Raw genomic sequence first — 20,718 nt, 5'->3', positions numbered from 1 at the left:
GGTTTCAAGACCGTTCAAGTTCATGCAAGGTTTGTCAGGCTCTGTTCCGAAGTCATCCACAAAGTGTGCTGCAAGCATCAGCCCATACCCACGAACTGGCAAGAGCGAATGTGTACGTCAGCATCCCCCTCACAAATGTGCTGCAGGCCATTAAGGTCTAAGTGCACCATAGGCCTGCAGTACTCGTCATTCTTTGTTTTAGAGGCCATTAAGTTCGGCAATGCACTGCACAATCAAACATGTTTGTTTAACCCCTGACCTGCCCTCATTCTAGGTCACTGAAAATCAAACAGTCGGTGATGTATGGGAAGGTGAGTTCATTTAGGAGTAATTATCAAGAAAAGGCTGCTATTTATCAGAAACTCTGTTCATTTTTCATTCAGGGATGGCTTATGGGCCAACAGCTCCTCACCGAGCTGCTCTCCTTTGTAAATGTCTCAAACCATCCTTGATCCTTCTCACAGCTCCCCAGTCTCCTCCTCTGCAGAAGACTCCCTCTCTGTTTCACTGGCATATTTTAGTTCAGTCTTTCAGTTTGTGAAAAATAGTTAGAATTTTGACATCACCAGTAAAGCCAGCATTTATTGGTGGCGGTTCTTCTTCATGGATTGTTATAACAGGACGGTTTGGTGAACAAACTACAGTGGTTCAGAACCATCCATGTTGGGGTGTGAGGTAGGAGCTGATGCAGGTAAGGATGGCAGGTAATGGCCCCTGAAGAGCAGTCGGCCATTTTGACAACAATCCAATGCTTATCAATCCTACGTGAACATGCAAAATAGGTGTAGTAGAGGAAATAGGAATTTGCTTTTTCATTTCCAGGCTTTTAGAAGCAAATTTAAATTCTCAAAATCCTGCTGGTGAATTTTGATTCTGTTGACATTAGTAACTAGCATGATCTCTAGAACTAGTGTTCGCAAGGTTAAAAGTGCCAGCTGGTCATGTCACTACAATATTTACTAAGGAATCTGAGAGAATAAATCAAATTATCCCAACAGCGTGGAAGCCGGCCATTCGGCCCATCAAACAAAACATGAACCCCTCCGAAGAATATCCCACCCAGATTCACCCGACCCTATTCCTGTAACCCTGCATTTCCCATGGCTAATCCACCTCATGTGCACATCTGTGGACACTATGGGCAATATAGCATGGCCAAATCCCCTAGCCTGCACATCTTTGAACTGTGGGAGGAAATCAGAGCACCCAGAGAAAACTCATGCAGACACAGGTGGGATGTCCACACAGACAGTCACCCGAGGGTGGAATTGAACCTGGTTTCCTGGTGATGTGAGGCTCAGTGGTCAGCACTGTGCCGGCCTTAATCTTAAAATTGGTAGTGGCACCAGAAAGCCGTTTTGTTGTGAATATTGCATACTCTTCATTGTCTTTATGTTTATTTGCTTTGTTTTATCACTACAATTTCTCTTGTTTTGAGATTAGGCCATATGCATTTGGAGTTCCATCTTTCCCTTTAGTGTGAACTGTACAGGGTGGTGTTAATGATCTCTCCTGCCTACTGTTTGCTTTCTAGCTAATATCATGTGATTTAACTGCAGCATACCTTGCACTTCCAGGTACCCGCTCCATGTGGTCTCCCCACTGGATCCAGTGGCGACACAGATGTACATACCAGAATCGGTTACCTAGTAACAAAAAAGCAGACTCGATTGGATATTGTCCTTGTTTTTCCCTGTCACTACAGATTACACTGAGGCACCCTTAAGACTACTACACAATTAATATTCTGTCAGAAGCCTTTATGTTTTGTATGTACAAAAACATAGTAAGATAATTAAAAACAGAATATATTGAACTCAGGAGGTCAGGCAACATCTGTGGAGAAAGAAACAAAGTTAAGGACAGTTCGGAGCAGATAGCTGCCATTCTGTTAGAGATTAGCCATAATTTAATTGGATGTCTGATAAGTTAAATAGCTTTCTCCTGCTCCAATATTCCCAGGTAATAGTTTATATGCAATTACCTACCTTTAGATTGGGGAAAGCATTTGAAATGGAGAAGAGCCTTTAACAGGGGAAAAAGATGGAATGAATTGAGCAGAAAAGCATGACTATAAAAGGAGTGATGGTGTACAGTAGAGGAATGTGATAAGAAACAATATGTTCCAAGTTCTGATGATTGGCCACGGACCTGAAACATAAACTCTGTTTCTCTCTCTCTACAGATTCTCCCTGAAGTGCTGACTGTGTCCACAATAATGTGTACTTATTATAGTGACTTTGGAGGGGTCCAGGGGAGATATAAATGATCACAGCAGAATAGCAGAATACGAGGGAATCATTGAAAATTTGGCAAAGAGTAGAAGGCATCCATCAGTCAGAAATGTGGTGGAAGAACAGCTGGTCGATGACACCAGGGGTGTAGTCCATCCCACTAGCTGTATCCTCGAATCCATCTACCAGGCCCGCTGTCAAGGAAAGGCCGCCAGCATTCTCAAAGATCCATCCCACCCTGGCAATGCTTTCCTACAACCTCTACCATTGGGGAAACGGTACAGAAGCTGAACACATGCACCAGCTGGTTTCGAAACAGTTTCTACCCTACTGTTGTTAGAATACTGACTGGACTCAGTAACTCTTAACATTCATCTGTACCTGTGTTTTTGTTTTTGCTGCTGTTTACCTATTATTTACTTATCTATGCTACTTTACTCTGATCTGCCTGTATTGCTCACACGATAAAGCTTTTCACTGTGCCTCGGTACATGTGACAATAAATTCAATTCAATTCCAAGTGGAGAAGCTTATCCAAACACTGGGCAATACCACCTTCACTTCAGGTGGTTTTGGTCCAGCATCTTCCATTATTAGCACTTGCTATCTGAGAGAAAATGAAAGCAGTGGTTAAGGCTTAAAGTTATTAAGCTGAATATTAGCAACATAAGGCAATAAACTGTCTCCATAGAAAGAGGAGTTGCTGTTCCTCCAGCTTCTTTTGTTACAAGCAAGAAAGCCACTGACATACGATCATTCAACGTACTCTGCCATGAACAAAGAAAGGAACAAGAGTAGGCCATTCAGCCCTTCGAGTCTGCTCCAGCACTCAGATCCCGGCTGATCTGATTTTAACCTCAACTCTACATTCCTGCATATCGCCAATAATATTTCATGCCCCTGGTCTTCAAGAATCTGTCTACTTTGGCTTAAAAAAATATTTAAAGGTACAATATCCACTGCCTTTTGAGGAAGGGAATTCCAAATGCTCATGACTTGCTGACAGAGAAAAGACATGTTTCCTCATCAAATGGGTGCCCCACTATTATTAAACTATGACCCCAAGTTCTAGATTCTCCCACAAGAGGAAACATCCTTTCCACTTTCACTCGGTAGAGTCTCTTCAGGATCTTATATGTTTCAATTAAGTCATCTCTGACTCTTAACTTGAGTGGATGTGGCCCCAGCTTGTCCTCATAAGGCAATCCACTCATTCCGGGTATTGGTCTAATAAGCCTTCTCTGAACTGCGGCACGATGGCACAGCGCCAGAGACCCGGGTTCAATTCCCGACTCAGGCGACTGACTGTGTGGAGTTTGCACATTCTCCCCGTGTCTGCGTGGGTTTCCTCCGGGTGCTCCGGTTTCCTCCCACAGTCCAAAGATGTGCAGGTCAGGTGAATTGGCCATGCTAAATTGCCCGTAGTGTTAGGTAAGGGATAAATGTAGGGGTATGGGTGGGTTGCGCTTCGGCGGGGCGGTGTGGACTTGTTGGGCCGAAGGGCCTGTTTCCACACTGTAAGTAATCTAATCTAAAACTGCTTCCAACACATGAACATCCTTCTGTATATTTAGTGACCAGTACTGTACCCAGTACTCAAAACGCAGTTTCACCATTGCCCTGTATAACTGAAGCATAGACTCCCTTCTCTTGCATTCAATTCCCTTCACAATAACATTTGATATTCTATTAGCTTTCCTGACTGCTTGTTATACCTACACAGCAATTTTCTGTGATTCATGGACTGGGACACCCAGACCTCTCTGCCTGAGAATGTGATTTATTAAATGAAGCAGCACAGTAGATGTAAAGAAAATGCATGCATACATATGAACAAGGTCCGGGAGTTGTAACAATTGGATAGGAGATGATATAACAATAGCCAACACCTTCCGAACAACACTAATTTCCTGTCTCAAACCATTTAAAATAAAAATTGACTTTCTTCTTCCAAACTGGTTAGTTTCACAATACTCCACATTATGTTCCACCTGCTGTGTGTTGTCCACTCAGCAAACCAGTCTGTATCTTTTTACTGTCTCTGAATGCCTCTCACATCCTACTTCCCTGCTTAACTTTGTATTATTAGCAAACTGGAATGTTTTCCTCTCAATTCCCTCATGGTAAATAGTTGAGGATCAAGTATCTCTGTAATACTCTAGGAGTTATAATCTGTCACCCTCAAAATGGCTTGTGTCTGTCCATTAACCAACCCTTAATCCATGCTAATATAATCCCACAAGTCCTAATTTTGTGAAGAAAATGTCTTGTGCAGCACTTTTTTGAAAGCTTTTTTAAAAATCTTCTGAACGCACATATCCCATGGTTTCCTCTTACCTACACTACTAATCACATCCTTGAAAATCTCCGCGCATCTTTCATATATTCATGTTGACTCTGTCTGATCATATTTAATTTTTTAAAGTGCCATGCTGTCATGTCTAAGCCAACAGATTTTAGTTAGCCTTCCTACCACTAATGTGAGGCTAGTATTCTCTCTCTTCTTTATTGAAGAATTGCTTACATTTCCTTCCTTTAAAAGACAAGCCCAATCCTGTGACACCTTCTTGTGACAACATCTCTCGAAGGTCTCACGAATTAGGGATCAGGAGGGTAAACTCGAGCGGAATTTGTCCTCCTTAACTTGAGACATAAAGTTTTAATTAGTCCTTTGGTGCCTTCCTGTTTAAGATGAAAGGATTTTGCTTAAGATTAAGGGATCTAACTTGGGGCTACCCAGATCTGTGTGTGACACCAGTTACTTGCTGGCTCAACAATGAACCAGTACCATGAGTATGGAGAGTAATCCAGTTTGATTCCCTTTCTGATTCTCTCCCCTTATTCCTGCAACTTTTCAGTTCTCATCTCATCAATAAAAATCAGAAACTTGTTGTTAAATGTTCCTTGTAGCATTCTCCATGGCAACATCTTTAATCAGAGTTCACTTTGCAGATAATCAGCACTCTCTTCTTCATGCGGTATGAATCATTGTTGCCTTTGAGATTTGGTATTCTTGCGACTGTGTCCTGATGAGTGCAAGACAAAAAAAGCATCAACAGCATGCCTTGTTTTCCAGCCACATTCATCATGAATCCTTCCAATCCATGCCAATCAGCCAGATGTTGCTGTTCTGCCATAAGTTACATGCACATATGCATGACTGCAGTGAGGGGGCCTCACAACTCAGCCAGCGACATTACTCCACCATCCCTCTTGTGGACTAAAGCTAGACATTTGGAGATGATCCCTATCTACTATCTCCCCCTTAGCTCATTTATCCCTTCCACTTTGAGAAGCAGCCATTTCCCAGAAACAGCAGCTCGCAATTGAGGAGCTGTGCTCTCACACATAGCATGTACATAACTGAAATTGTAACCTTGATCTTTCAACTTGATAGACTCAGGACCACAGAAAGTTGGCTTTGCTTCCAGCTCAGGGTTTCAGGCCTGATATATCAAGTAGAAAACTTCAGAGAGTCGATTTCATCTTTAAAAATGGGAAGGATTAATTTCAGCATCTGACACAGCACAGTGGCTCAGTGGTTAGCACTGTTGCATCACAGTGCCAGGGACCCAGGTTCAATTCCACCCTCAGGTAACTGTCTCTGTGGAGTTTGCACATTCTCTGTGTGTCTGTGTGGGCGGGTTTCCTCCGGGTGCTCCAATATCGTTCAACATTCCAAAGATGTGTTGGTAAGATGGATAGGCTGGGATATACACAGGGCTACGGGGATAAGGTTGACTGGGTGCTATGCTTTTTGGAAAGGCTTGCAAAATCAATGGGTCAAATGGCCTGCTCCCACACTGTATGATTCTATGAACATGGGGGAGAATTTTCACGCCACCTGGCTGATGGAATGGAATGCTGAAGAGCTGGTATAAACAGCAGAGAATCACACTAGATTGCCTTCCTGACATAATGCCCATTGCCAGGCTAGTTCCCCAGTTATAGACTGTGAAGTGGATCCACTGGGGATGAGATGGTGGGGTTAGGTGGGGTGGGGGCAGGACAACAGTCCATTTTAAATAATAAATGGCCCATTAAGGTACACTTTATATGGAACACCACCAGCACTTTTCCGACAGTGGCATGGATTCCATCACATTGGGAGGCCACTAAATTTAGGGAGGAGGCAGTCCAGGGACAGGGCAGTACTGGGTTCAGTATAGCTGTAGCTGGATGGTATTAATCCCAAAGAATGGACCACAACATGATAACAAGTTCCAAGCAGACATTGGTTGTGCCCAAGATGAGTTGGGAACCTTTCTCCTTTGTCCAGGCTGAATTTTAATTTGTGCTTACCTCTCTAAGGGCATATACATACTGACTTATCCCCAAGGTCACCAGCCTGCCTCAGCACCTGCCTCTCCTTGTATTCTTCAGAGTCATTGGTCTTGCAATTGGTTTGTCACCATTTAGAGATCTCATGCCATCTTTAATTTGGTGATGAGTCAGAAGGCAGCAATTAGGAGGCTAAATTTGGTAAAATCAACAAACAAGTCTGACCTCCAACAATTGAGGACCCATTTTTCAGCCAAAACCTGACTCTCAGCCTTTGTGACTTCGCCTATTTACTAATTCCAGATTCTTCTCGAACCAGAGCAGGAGCATTGGGCTGGATGTCGTCCTTGATGCAGTAGGACATGATTAAATGTTCTCATCAATTCAATAACTAATCTGAGTTGTTTCAGATATGTGCCATTTGAGGAAGCAGGCAATCACGAGTCTGCAAGGTGAAAGTGAGGACTGCAGATGATGGAGATTAGAGTCAAGAGTGTGGTGCTGGAAAAGCACAGCAAGTCAGGCAGCATCTGAGGAATAGGAGAATTGACGTTTCGGGCAAATGCCCTTCATCAGGAAAGACCTACGAAGGGCTTATGCCCGAAATGTCGATTCCCCTGCTCCTCGGTTGCTACCTGACCTGCTGTGCTTTTACAGCAGCATAATCATGAGTCTGCAACCTGTTATATATCAAGTGACTTCAATGGAGAAAACTCTGTGTGGATTTTGCACGTTCTCCCCATGTCTGCGTGGGTTTCCTCCGGGTGCTCCGGTTTCCTCCCACAGTCCAAAGATGTGCAGGTTAGGGTGGATTGGCCATGCTACATTGCCCTGTAGAGTTAGGTGCATTAGTCAGAGGGAAATGGGTGGGTTACTCTTCAGAGGGTCAGTGTAGACATGTTGGGCCGAAGGGCCTGTTTCCACACTGTAGGGAATCTAATCTATAAGATTTCCTAATTATTTACACTATCACACAGTCATAATTATCCCAAGTATATGATATTCATTCACAAAGACAATACTTGAAGCTTTGAAAGTTTGCTGGAAATCTGTTCGCAGATGAGGAGAAATCAGATACTCATTCACAAGGTCCCACAGAGCAACTTATGAATTCAAGTTGCACTTAACAATATATGGAGAATTACTTCGAGCACAGTGAATTATTTTAAATGGGTCATCATCATAGTTAAGAAAATACAGCCTCTATTTTCAAGACAGCAAGATTACAACATTCAAAAGACATCTGGCCGAGTTTCTGAATAGGAAGGTTTAGAGGAAAGTGGACTAATTGCAGGCAAATGGGTCGAAGTTAGATTGGAATTTCCGATTGGCAAGGATGAGTTGGATTAAAGGATCTGTTTCCATGCTGCATGACAACTCTATCCCACAAACCCAAACCCTATCCATTTAGTCTTTTCTTCTACAGTATTGGTCAAGGATGGAGTATTGGCCACTGTACCAAGACACACCACTGCTCAGTAGATTATTAATATCACACCAAGCTAAATGAACAAGTAAAATGACCACTTCTCATCTAAAGGATGATGTTTTAGGCAGTGCAATATCTTCATATGGTACAAAAATGTCATCCTGAATGATGTGCCCAAGTTGCAGAAAAGGGTGGGAACCCACAACTTTGAGTCACAGGCAAGGAAGCTATTAACCAAGCCACGTTATAGAGTTATAGAGATGTACAGCACGGAAACAGACCCTTTAGTCCAACTCGTCCATGCCGACCAGGTATCCCAACCCAATCTAGTCCCACCTGCCAGGACCTGGCCCATATCCCTCCAAACCCTATCTATTCATATACCCATCCAGGTGCCTTTTAAATGTTGCAATTGTACCAGCCTCCACCACTTCCTCTGGCAGCTCATTCCATAACCGTATCACCCTCTGCGTGAAAACGTTGCTCCTTAGTTCTCTTTTCTATCTTTCCCCTCTCACCCAAACCAATGCCCTCTAGTTCTGGACTCCCCCAACGCTGGAAAGAGACTTTGTCTATTTATCCTATCCATGCCCCTCATGATTTTATAAACCTCTATAAAGTCACCCCTCAGCCTCCGACACTCCAGAGAAAACAGCCCCAGCCTATTCAACCACTCTCTACAGCTCAAATCCTCCAACCCTGGCAACATCCTTGTAAATCGCTTCTGAACCCTTTCAAGTTTCACAACATCTTTCCGATAGGAAGGAGACCAGAATTGCATGCAATATTCCAAAAGTGGCCCAACCAACATCCTGTACAGTTGCAACATGACCCCCAAACTCCTGTACTCAATACGCTGACCAGTAAAGGAAAGCATACCAAATGCCTTCTTCACTATCCTATCTACCTGCAACTCCACTTTCAAGGACCTATGAACCTGCACTCCAAGGTCTCTTTGTTCAGCAACACTCTCTAGGTCCTTCCCATTAAGCGAATAAGTCCTGCTAAGATTTGCTTTCCCAAAATGTAACACCGCGCATTTATCTACATTAAACTCCATTTATCACTCCTCAGCCTATTGGCCCATCTGATCAAGATCCTTTGTAATCGGAGGTAACCTTCTTCGTTGTTCAATACATCTCCAATTTTATTGTCATCTGCAAACTTACTAACTATACCTCTTATGCTTACATCCAAATCATTTATATAAATGACAAAAAGTAGTGGACCCAGCACCAATCCTTGTGGCACTCTATTGGTCACAGCCTCCAGGTCTATTAAACAACCCTCCACCACCACCCTCTGTCTTCTACCTTTGAGCCAGTTCTGTATCCAAATGGCTAGTTCTCCCTGTATTCCATGCGATCTAACCTTGCTAATCAGTCTCCCATGGGGATACTTGTTGAACGCCTCACTGAAGTTCATATAGATCATGTCTACCGCTCTGTCCTCATCAATCCTCTATGTTACTTCTTCAAAAAACTCAATCAAGTTTGTGAGACATGATTTCCCATGCACAAAACCGTACTGACTATCCCTAATCAGTCCTTGCCTTTCCAAATACACGTACGTCCTGTCTCTCAGGTTTCCCTCCAGCAACTTGCCCACCACCGTGTTAGGCTCACTGGTCTGTAGTTCCCTGGCTTGTCCTTACCACCTTTCATAAACAGTGACACCACGTTAGCAACCTCCAGTCTTCTAGCACCTCACCTGTGACTATCGATGATACAAGTATCTCAGCAAGGGGTCCAGGAATCACTTCCCTAGCTTCCCACAGAGTTCTAGGGTACACCTTGAGACTCTTGTGTGTTAAGTGTCATGAGGGGAGAGAAACACTTTTTACCAAAATAAGGCATTGAGGGCTTTTCTGCCATTACGCACCTCCCATTAACCATTGAGTCCATTACCCATCCTACTTGGTACATCCCAAGGCCATGCCATCAGTTACAGATCCACCTATTTCTCACCCCATATTGACACACTCAGCTGTAGTTTACACATCCATTATACACCCAGTCTATAACATGCCAGGTGATAGTCAGCCACACATTATCTACCTGTCCCTTGCACACTCCGCAGTCAAACATGCTTTCATTACAATCCCAGCCCATTATACATCCTGGAAGAATTCCCTTTTCGTTATAATCCATGGCAAGTAAATCGCTACAAAAGGAGGGGCTTTTTTTGCCCACAAGTGTGGCTTGAATTTGAATTCAGATCCCTGTTCTCAGTTCCCATTTAATTTTCTATATTTCCAGCTCCTAAATGTTGTCAGTACAAACAACTGGTTCAGGGCTTTCAACTATTAACACATTCTGAGGAAGGGTCACTGGGTGCGAAATGTTAACTCTGTTTTGACCCACAGATGCTGCGAGACCTGCTGAGTTTCTCTTCTTTGAAATACTTAATAACAGACAAAATTCAAATTCACTCTCACTCCCTGTGTTTTGAATCTGGATTCTGCAGTCACTTATACGCTTACTCTGAGAATATCCATTATTGAGGGTATTATCTGTGAATCAGTGGCATTCTTAGTTTAGATTGCTGTGTAGTCAAACACTGCTCCAGGCACCTAGCCTAATCAACATGAAAATACCTGTCATCTTTGGTGGATGTAAGAGGCCAATCAACTATTTTGCTGAAGTACATGTCAGTTCTCCAGTTTCCTAGCTATCTCTCAACAAAGACCTCAAATAATACCTCTTAAATTAATTTAATCATTCATGCAATAATTGTGGAATGTGGGCAACACTAACAAGCCTAGAATAAAAACAGAAATCTCAACAGAAATCTGGCAGCATCTGGGGTCAGAAAGCGAAGTTAACATCTTGCATATAGTGACCCTCCTTCAGAACCCTCGAAATATTAACTCTGCTTTCTCTCCACAGACATGCTGTGTCTCTCCAGAAATTTCTGCTTTTGTCTCAAATGGAGAAATATCTGACAGATTTTAGATAATTGAACTAGCAAATTGCAATGATTACCAGCCAAACTGAACCAAACTGAAGTGCCATCAGAACTGGAGAACAGTCACAGTACTTGAAACATTAACTCAGCTTTCTCTTCACAGATATTGCCAGACATGCTGCATTTCTTTAGCCATTTCAGTTTCTGGCATCTACAGTTCTTTGTTTTATATTAACATGGGCTGCTCATCCTCATAGCCTTTGAGAAGATGAGGATGAGCCACATCCAGCTCGGCCCCTTCAAAGATAAACTAAGAGCCAACAATATTGCTTGGGTCTGGAGTTACATATAGATCAGTAGATTTCCTTCCCTAAACTATATAACTGCACCAGATGGGCTTTAATGGCCATCCAGTCACTCCTACTGAGACTAGCTTTCTATTCCAGATTTGTTTAACAAATTGAATTTACAACCTAAAACGATATGTTCAGAGATGCATCCTGATCATTACTCAGGATTACTGGCTCAGCAACTTAATCATTGAGCTCTCAATCCTACCACATTGCTGTATTTCGCAGTCTGCCTTGAAATTGTCTCCATAACCACAATGACTACACTTCAAAAATACTTCACTGGCAGAGACGCACCCCTGAGGTCATGAAAGATGCTATATAAATGCAGTCTTACTTCTTTAATACATTCATCAGATTTCCTGAGAAATGATCGATCATGAGACAAAAACACAAAATTACAGTTCATAAAGTTTGCCCCAGGCTCAAATAATATATGAGATCATATCCAGAAGTGGTCATTGTTCTCAGTGGTAGTTCAAAAACTGGACAGCATCTATTTATATCTTCACTCACGTTTGTCATACTTCTGGATCAAGATCTTGGGATCGCCAGCTACAGGTTGGGCTAGCATTCCTTCTAATTTATTGCAAGGGGTCACCACTCAGTCAAGCTCCCACCCCCCACTGCAAATTAGCATCTGTCATAAGGAAATGTCATCCACTACACAGCCTGATTAAAAGTCAAAGACAGTGGCATTATTCTGCCAGCCCATAATGCCAGAAAAGGTCAAAGTTTGTACTAATATTCTCTCCAAGGACATTAAATTGAACCATTTTATAAAGACTTGAACTATGTCAGGTCCAAACAGTGATTGATTCAAAATGTGAAGGTCTTTCATTCAGTATAACAGCAGAAAACACTCAACACATACAAAACAAGGCTTTCATCTCATTCACTGTTTGAAGGGGCTCTGAATTGCAGAGGTATCCGAGGATAATGTGGATAATTCCTTGTGATAGCTGTAAGCAGTGATTCATATGATTTCTGTAGTACAAAGAAAGCAAAATGCTCAAGGTTGGCCAATGATTACAATGGCATTTTGTAAAAGAACCACCTTTTTTAAACAATACTTCACTCACCCAGTTAAAGGAAATAAAGATACACACGTTTTGAACAAAGGGAGGACACTTTGGCAGGGCGTGTGTTATATACCTTTCCCTCTCCTCTCCTAAATGCCACAAAACTCTCATTACCTCATTCTTGAAAGCCTTCTATATGTCAGATGTCCCTTCACCTGCTAACAGCCTCTCCCAATCTCTAACGGATACATGCACAGACTGAATAAGAAGACTTTCTTGAACACACTTCACAAATTCCTCACCATCCACTCTCACAATGGTAGTCCAGGTCTGTGTTTGGAAAGTTAAAATTCCCTGCCATTAGAACCGTACTAATCTTGCCCTTGACAAAGTGGCTCCTCTGCTCCACCAGTTCTTTTTCTGTTTTTAGCTTTTCTGCATTTTTCTTTCAACTTTTAACTTACCCAGAGGAGAATGGAGGAGGCGACTCCAGACTGGAGCCAAGGGCGTGGTGCTGGAAAAGCACAGCAGGTCAGGCAGATCCGAGGAGCAGGAAAATCGACCATCCTCGGATGCTGCCTCACCTGCTGTGCTTCTCCAGCACCACACCCCTGACTCTAAACACCAGCATCTGCAGTACTCACTTTTGTTTCGTTGACTCCAGACTGGAGGCCACTGCTGGCGAGTACTGGTGGCAAGAGGACAAAGAGGAGGCTGGTGCAGGTGAACCAAGTCCCAGAGCGAAGGCTGGTGCGGGGGGAACGGGAGTCCTGGAGCAGAAGCCAGCGCGGGGGAAGGGAGTTCTGGAGAAAGCACATCTTGAGAGCCGGTGCAAAGTAGACTGCAGGCTTGGAGTGGAATAGAGTCGGTTGTTGGACTAGGGTCTGGCGTGGGCAGTCAGAACACATGTAGAAGCCCTGCGCTAAGCTATTACAATGTAATGTCTATTTGTAATTTGTTCATCTGACTGTAATGTTTATCGTTTTAACTATGTCATATACTATGAATCTATGCTTATACTATGAATCACTGTAAAGGAATGCAACGACTTCGCTTTTTTATTCCTCTTTGTCGATCTAACATTTGTACCTGGGTGCTTTTATCTAAGATGGTGCAATCAGAGACGATATTGTCAGTTTTTCATTGTACTCCTGTACTTGAGTGCACATGATAATAAAGGATATTCTATTCTATTCTAATGTTATGTAAACAAGTGCTGAGATATATGCTCATAGTAGTCTTTTTTTACTCATTTTGTAAGGAAGTATCATAATTTTGCAAACTTGTGGTTCACCCTTATTGCTAAAACAGAGGAGGCTTTATATTTGATGAAATCCCAGTTGCATTAACTTGTTAGCACTGAACAGATCATTGCAGAGAGATTGTATTGTGCATCAAACTTGCTCTATACATAACCTGAAAGCACTTCATGGAAGAAGTAGCTTTACTCTGCAATTATCTGAGACTGTACTTGACCTGAAATAGTTGTTGAGACAGTGCTGAGGATGCTTGATTCTGAATCAAATTGAAAAGGCACTTACAGTCAGACTGTCATGGAGATGTACTGCACGGGAACAGAGCCTTCGGTCCAATTCGTCCATGCAGACCAGATATTCTAAGTTAATCTAGATCCATTTGCCAGCATTTGGCCCATATCCTCTAAACCCTTCCTAATCATATATCCATCCAGATGCCTTTTGGAAATCTGGATGGATATATGTTGGAAATGTACCAATCTCCACCACTTCCTCTGGCAGCTCATTCCATACAAGCATCACCCGCTGCGTGAAAAGGTGACTCTTAGGTCCCTTTTATATCTTTCTGCTCTCACCCTAAACCTATGCCCTCTAGTTTTGAACTCCTGCACCCCGGGGAAAATACCTTCTCTATTTATCCTATCCATGCCCTTCATGATTTTATAAACTTCTATAAGATTGCCCCTCATCCTCCAACGCTCCAGGCAAAACAGCCCCAGCCTATTCAACCTCTCCCTAGAACGCAAACACTCCAACCTTGCAACATCCTTGTAAATCTTTCCAGAACCCTTTGATGCTTGGTGGGACAGTGCAGATGAAGCTTTACTTGGAACCTAACCCATGCTACATCTAAAATCATATAAAAGCACAGAAATTACAGCACAGAAGCTGACCATTCTAGTCATAGAACTAATCTAGTCCCACTTCAGCTCACAATCTCTTCTTAGATTTGATTAGGTTCCCTGTAGTGTGGAAACAGGTCCTTCGGCCCAACAAATTCACCGACCCTCCAAAGAGTAGCCCACCCAGACCTACTTCCTTCTGACTAATGCACCTAACGCTATGGGCAATTTACCATGGTCAATTCTTGCAACCTGTTATTTCTTTTCAAAAATATACCTAATTTCCTTATTAAAGTCTCTGTCTTGACAGCCAGCTTTGTTTGAGAGCTTTGCAATAACACTTGTTACGAAAAGAAAACAATTCCAATATCTCTGTTCATTCCTCAAATGGCAATATGGAGTTTTTAGCTTCTGGTTGGAGGCTAACCCTAACCCTATCGCTTCTTAAAGGGAGGATCCAAGAAGTCTTCAAGTGCAAAATGAGCAGCAAAGTTGTCACCAAATCTTTTGAAACTTCAGAAAATGTGTGTGTTAATCCATCAGAATGACACTTGCTCGTGGCAACAGCCTGTGGGTGGAATGTTTTAACTTTGGAGGTGGGGGAGGGGAATTGGTGATGGATGTCATGCTGCACCTACCACACAGTTCTGACTGACCCAGGAGAACCTCCACTCTTACTGTCTGCTACATGCAAATCGGGAAGATTGACGATAAATATTTCTTGTGCGTGTTATACGGTGTCGAAGCAGGCCATTCAGCCCATCAAGTCCACACCAACCCTCAGAAGAGCATCCCATCCTAACCTGCCTCTCTCAATCTCCATAACCCTACGTTTCTCATGGCCAATCCATCTAACTTGCACATTTATGGACTTAGGGAGGAAACCAGAGCACCCTGAGAAAACCCATGCAGATATGGGGAGAATGTGCAAATTCCATACAGAACAGCTGCTCGATGCTGGAATCAAATGCAGGCCCCTGGCACTGTGAGGCAGCAGTGCTAACCACTAAGCCACCATGATACACATTTCACGGTCATCAAGTCTTGAAACTGGTCTTGAATTTGGAGCTTTTGACCCAGAGGTTGGTGAGCTATCTCTGAACAGCAAGTCCTCTGGTTATGGCTTTTACAGCTGGGCGACCACTATAAAAGGTTCAGGTGGTGCCCCTCTACAGGACAGCAAATCGCTTCTTTTGCACCTCAGCAGGCAGGGGTTGCCTTGTCTGGAATGTTGGTCATGAGCTAGCCACTGGACACCTGCTTCAGACGCCTAAGTGGACTAATGGCAGTGAGAGAAACTGAAGGTCAACTCTAAAATTCTGGTCTACCTCCTTTAATTGCAATGAACAAGGCTCACCACACTTTTAGTTCTGTCAGCCTCTGTTCCTGCCTATGGTGGAGCTCAAAGATTTTCACCTTACTGCCTGATTGGAGTACTGTCAATGCCTTAGGAACTAAATCCCAGCAGCTGTCTTCATCTTTAGTAAAATAATGGAAGACATTTGGATGATGTGAAAGAAGGAAGTTCCAAAATCTCTTTACAATCAAATTGTAAGCAGCGCATAATTATTGTTCTTACTTCGTGCACAGACAGATCCCACAAACAGCAATGGGATAAATAACTGGATACCTCTTTAATTTTCAAATACAGTCTTCTACACCTAACCAACATATATAAGAATGCGGCATTAGCTCTGCACTGAACTCAAATGGATGCAAATTGTCCAAAGATCACATTGTACAATTGTATTATTCAAGATTTAACATTGAATCAATGAGATCATATACCACTCCAATACATAAAAATGTAGCCAACATCTATGTCAGTAAGAACACACATCATCTGGAGATCACTGAAAATGCAGAGCACTCCTGAATCAGTGGGAATATAAACAACTCAGATAAGATTATTAATATATATCACTTCTACATCAATAGGACATAACAGTCAAAGTCAATGTGAATGAAATCTGCCCCAATTCAGGTGGGGAAACCTATGCACAATTAATTTATTTTCCAAACTAATTGTCAAATTAAACATGCCTTTAAATTTAATCTCTTAATTGATTAAAACATCTTTTCCTGTTTCAACCTTTTTCTGCATTCTGCCTGGCTTCTTGAAATTAAATGTTGATTAAAAAGACAATGTTATCTGATGTACATTGGCTTTAGAGGTGACAGACTGGAATGAGCGCCTTTAGGACATTCAGCAACAGGGCTGCGCATGGGTGATGTTAATGAACCAGCTCAATTACATGGGAACTGTGCATAAAAACCAAGGCAGAAGGAGCTGTTGCCACTCAGCAGCTCTGCATTTGCAATTCTGAGTGTGTTTCAGCAGCAGATTGTCCCTTTCTCTGAGCTCAGTCACATGACCTCCCTGAGTACCCCCTGAATCACTCTGACCTGATGAGGCTGTCTCCCGGGGGACCATTAATTCATAGTCGTCTCAGAAACTGCCTGACAGCTCTAATTTTTTCTGGGCAAACAGCCACAGCAGCAATAAAATGATGCTATTACCCGCACAGGGACAAGGAAGATGCATTAACCCCATGACTTCGGGACAATGAAAGCACAAAAACGTTAAATATTTCACTCCCAACAGACTTCAGCATCAATTTTTAAATAAATGTTCAGCATGACCACAAGCTTTTATGACTAATGTATGACTGGCCTCTGTTTTACCTTGTTGGTGAATGTGATTCTATTGCATGAATGAATGCAGCTGGAATAGCAAGGTAGCAGCCATTTTGAGCATCATAAGTGTCAAAAGATTTAAAACAGCACCATAGCTTCCTTTGGTTCTGAGATAATTGTTTAAAAGGGTTTCTTTGTACATTTGTAAGTCAAATGTTATATTTTTAACCCTGCTTTTCCCTTCTACATTCCTTTTTTTCCCAGGTCAAGTTGTCCAGATGATAACGTAATAAGTATTATTATGAAATATTAGTGTTTATTTAAAACTCAACTTCTGCTGTAGCAAAGGCTAAAACTGAGGTACATCTTACAATTAAAGTTTCAAAAAATCCAAAACAGTGATAGAAAACACAGAATACTGTACAACTGACCATTTAACTCAGCCCTTTATGTTAGCCATTTTTGAGAAAAAGAGCTAGCGAGGAACCTTTGATGCACAGGTCTTTGAACATAGGACAACATTCCACTGCATTTCACAGAAGTATTGTCAAACAAAATGCAACAACATTCAACATCACAAAGATATACAAGTGCCTTGAGATCTTAGCGAATGAGTTTATGAAGCTGTTGAAAAAGACTTAAGGCTGTACCAAATTCACCATGGAGTGGTTGTAGGGGGTAGCAGGGATGAGAGCAAGAGTAACAAAATGTCATTCTCAGAAATCATACCAGAGAGATTTGCACATTTATGAATAGGTCACTCATAATGGAGCAGTAACAAGATATTCTCACATTTTCATTAAGAAAAATTCTTCAGGAGGATTTTTTGTTCTTTTATGGGTGTCACTGGCCACTCAGCATTTATTGACCATTTCCAATTGCCTAGACAGCAATTAAGAATCAGCCATATTTACCATGGGACTGGAGTCAAATGTAGGCCAGATCCAGTATTTCCAAACTTTCTTCCCTAAAGGACATTAGTGAACTGGTTGCGTTTTTTTAAATGTCAAATGACAGCAGTAATATGATCTTTAGACGAGCTCTTTACTTTTTTGATTTAATTCAAATTTCACCATCTTCACCATGGTGGGATTCAAACATATGTAGGCAAAACATTAGTCAGGTGCTGCTAGCTCAGAGACATTACCACTATGCTAGCACCTCCTCCTTGTGATATTAGGGCATGTAGCTAAGAGATTGGTCTGAGAGGTAAGAAGAGAATGGTGGGGAAATGACAAATTGAGGAACAGGATCCAGAGCAGATGGCCTGTTGGCAACTGTAGGTTTGGCCACTAATAGTGGAGCTGAAAATGTGTTGCTGGAAAAGCGCAGCAGGTCAGGCAGCATCCAGGGAACAGGAGAATCGACGTTTCGGGCATAAGCCCTTCTTCAGGAATGGAGCAATAGTGGAGCAAATAGTGACACAAATAAAAGGTCAGAGTCAGAGGAGTGCAGGGATTTCAGAGCATAGATGAGGGCTGTCATCTGCTTCAACCAAAAGGGACAGATTTAAAAATTTGGGGGAAGAGGTGAGGAAAGATAGATGTAAAGTCTGAAGTTATTACACTTTTTCTGTTAAATACAAAAATAATTCTACAAGCCATTATTTTTAAAAATCAAGTACACAGCACACTAACATTGTCTACTTTGTGTTGATGCACTTTCACTTCTGCACCTTGTCACTAGATTCTAGGATCTTGATTTGGGTTACAGACATTCTATACTTAGAATATAAGGCGGGAGTCATTCCTTGCAAATATACCAGACCCTGCTAGATTTGCAGCAAGACTGAGGGTGCAAACGGCCCATGACTGAACCCCTTGTTCCATTTACTCTACCAAAACAGTGGCTTTTTAAAGGAATGAGGTGCCTCCAGTATCTGAACCTCAATGTACAGCAGTTCAGGTTGGGATGAATAAAATGCACATTACTGCAACTGGAAAGGGCTGTGTAATTTATTAACTTTAATAGTTTATTATCTGCAAAGTGACTGTCACTGTGGATTTTCGTGACAAAATATCACAAAGGATTTCTTGTATTAATGCATCTGCCTTATGATCTCAATAACCAGCTTCTAAAGCTGACTTCTGTTTTAAAAAAAAGATTGAGGCTGTATCATATTCAATGTGACTGGGTGGAAAGCATGAAAGCAATGTTAACAGAATGTCACTCTCAGAAATCATAGTTGAGAGCTTCTGTACTCATAAATTCATCAGCAGGTCAGTCATTACAGTGCAAAAGAAGACATTCTCACAATTCCATTAAGAGAAATTACATAAGCACATTGGAAAGCTAGTTCCATGTTATTTTAAGACTGTTTGACCTCTTACTGCTTTGCAATTTTGAATATTCTCAGGAAGAATCAAAGTACTTGCTTGAGGAGTAGGAGAGGGCAAGAAATCATATCAAATATAAGAAAATTATGAACAAATAGATGTAGTATCGAACTCAAGAACAGGAATGAGCAATTCTGATTCTCAGGCCCGTTATACTATTCAATTAGATCAATGCAGTTTTACACGTCAACTATAATTACCCACCTTTGTTCCATAACCCACAATACTTTTATCAGTTAATTATCTATCAATTCCAGCTACAATGGACTAACAGTCCATAGCTTTCTGAGAGACAGTGTTTTGGATTTCCATCATTCTTGATGCAGGGAAGTGCTTCCGATCATCAGTACTCAAAAATTTGTCTTCTGGAGTTTCACCCCTCAGGGAATAGGAAGAGGTTATTTCTAGAAACCAGTGCACTGCTGAAGGTGCAGTGTTCTGGATGAGGAGTTCAGTTGAGCTGCTATCTACCCTCCTACATGTGTGTAAAATGATTATATATGTGCTCAATGGTGTTGTTCTGGCTTGGTTAGCTCAGTTGGTTAGATGGCTGGTTTCAGAATATCACCAGCAGCGCAGGTTCAAGTCCCAAACCAGCTGAGGTTGCCATGAAAGTCCTGCCTTCTCAACCTGGCCCCTCACCTGAGGCATGCTGACCTCAGGCTAAACTCCCCACCAGTGGTCTCTCTCTAATGAGTGAGCAGCTCTGGGCATATGACTAGATTTCCTGTCTTGGCCATTTATTTTTCAACTACCTCAACCAAAAGTATTATCCAGTCATTCATTTCATTTCTTATTCTGGGATCTTGCGTGTGCAACAATGTTGGTGCGTTCTGAAAGATGCAACAGCTACTGCTCTTTAAAAGTACTTAAAATAAAACATAAGACCATAAGACCATAAGACATAAGAGCGGAAGTAAGACCATTCGGCCCATCGAGTCCACTCCGCCATTCAATCATGGCTGATCGGCATTTCAACTCCACTTACCCGCGTTCTCCCCGTGCCCTTAATTCCTTGTGACATCAAGAATTTATCATTTTCTTCCTTGAAAACATTTAGCGTCCCAGCCTCCACTGCACTCTGTGGCAATGAATTCCACAGGCCCACTTCCTTGTGACATCAAGAATTTATCATTTTCTTCCTTGAAAACATTTAGCGTCCCAGCCTCCACTGCACTCTGTGGCAATGAATTCCACAGGCCCACCATTCTCTGGCTGAAGAAATGTCTCCGCATTTCTGTTCTGAATTTACCCCCTCTAATTCTAAGGCTGTGTCCACGGGTCCTAGTCTCCTCGCCTAACGGAAACAATTTCCTAGCGTCCACCCTCGCCAAGCCATGTACTATCTTGTAAGTTTCTATTAGATCTCCCCTTAACCTTCTAAACTCCAATGAATACAAACCCAGGATCCTCAGCCGTTCCTC

At 42.2% G+C, this 20,718-nt stretch overlaps 1 protein-coding gene across 6 annotated transcripts in view; it reads right to left on the bottom strand.

Moving 5' to 3' along the window:
• The window catches only part of robo3 (roundabout, axon guidance receptor, homolog 3 (Drosophila)), a 561,002-nt gene that overhangs the window by 85,754 nt on the left and 454,530 nt on the right, over window positions 1-20,718 (bottom strand). For all 6 annotated transcript variants that reach the window (XM_043676839.1, XM_043676843.1, XM_043676840.1 and 3 more), the window contains one exon: window positions 1,565-1,646. In XM_043676839.1, the coding sequence (XP_043532774.1) occupies window positions 1,565-1,646 (82 nt within the window). The remainder of the gene's footprint in view (window positions 1-1,564; window positions 1,647-20,718) is intronic.

This window comes from Chiloscyllium plagiosum, chromosome 35, assembly GCF_004010195.1.
Source record: "Chiloscyllium plagiosum isolate BGI_BamShark_2017 chromosome 35, ASM401019v2, whole genome shotgun sequence".
NCBI classification, from domain to species: Eukaryota; Metazoa; Chordata; class Chondrichthyes; order Orectolobiformes; family Hemiscylliidae; genus Chiloscyllium; species Chiloscyllium plagiosum.
The sequence above is the reverse complement of the archived record's forward strand: the minus strand, read 5'-3'. Positions and strand labels throughout refer to the sequence as shown.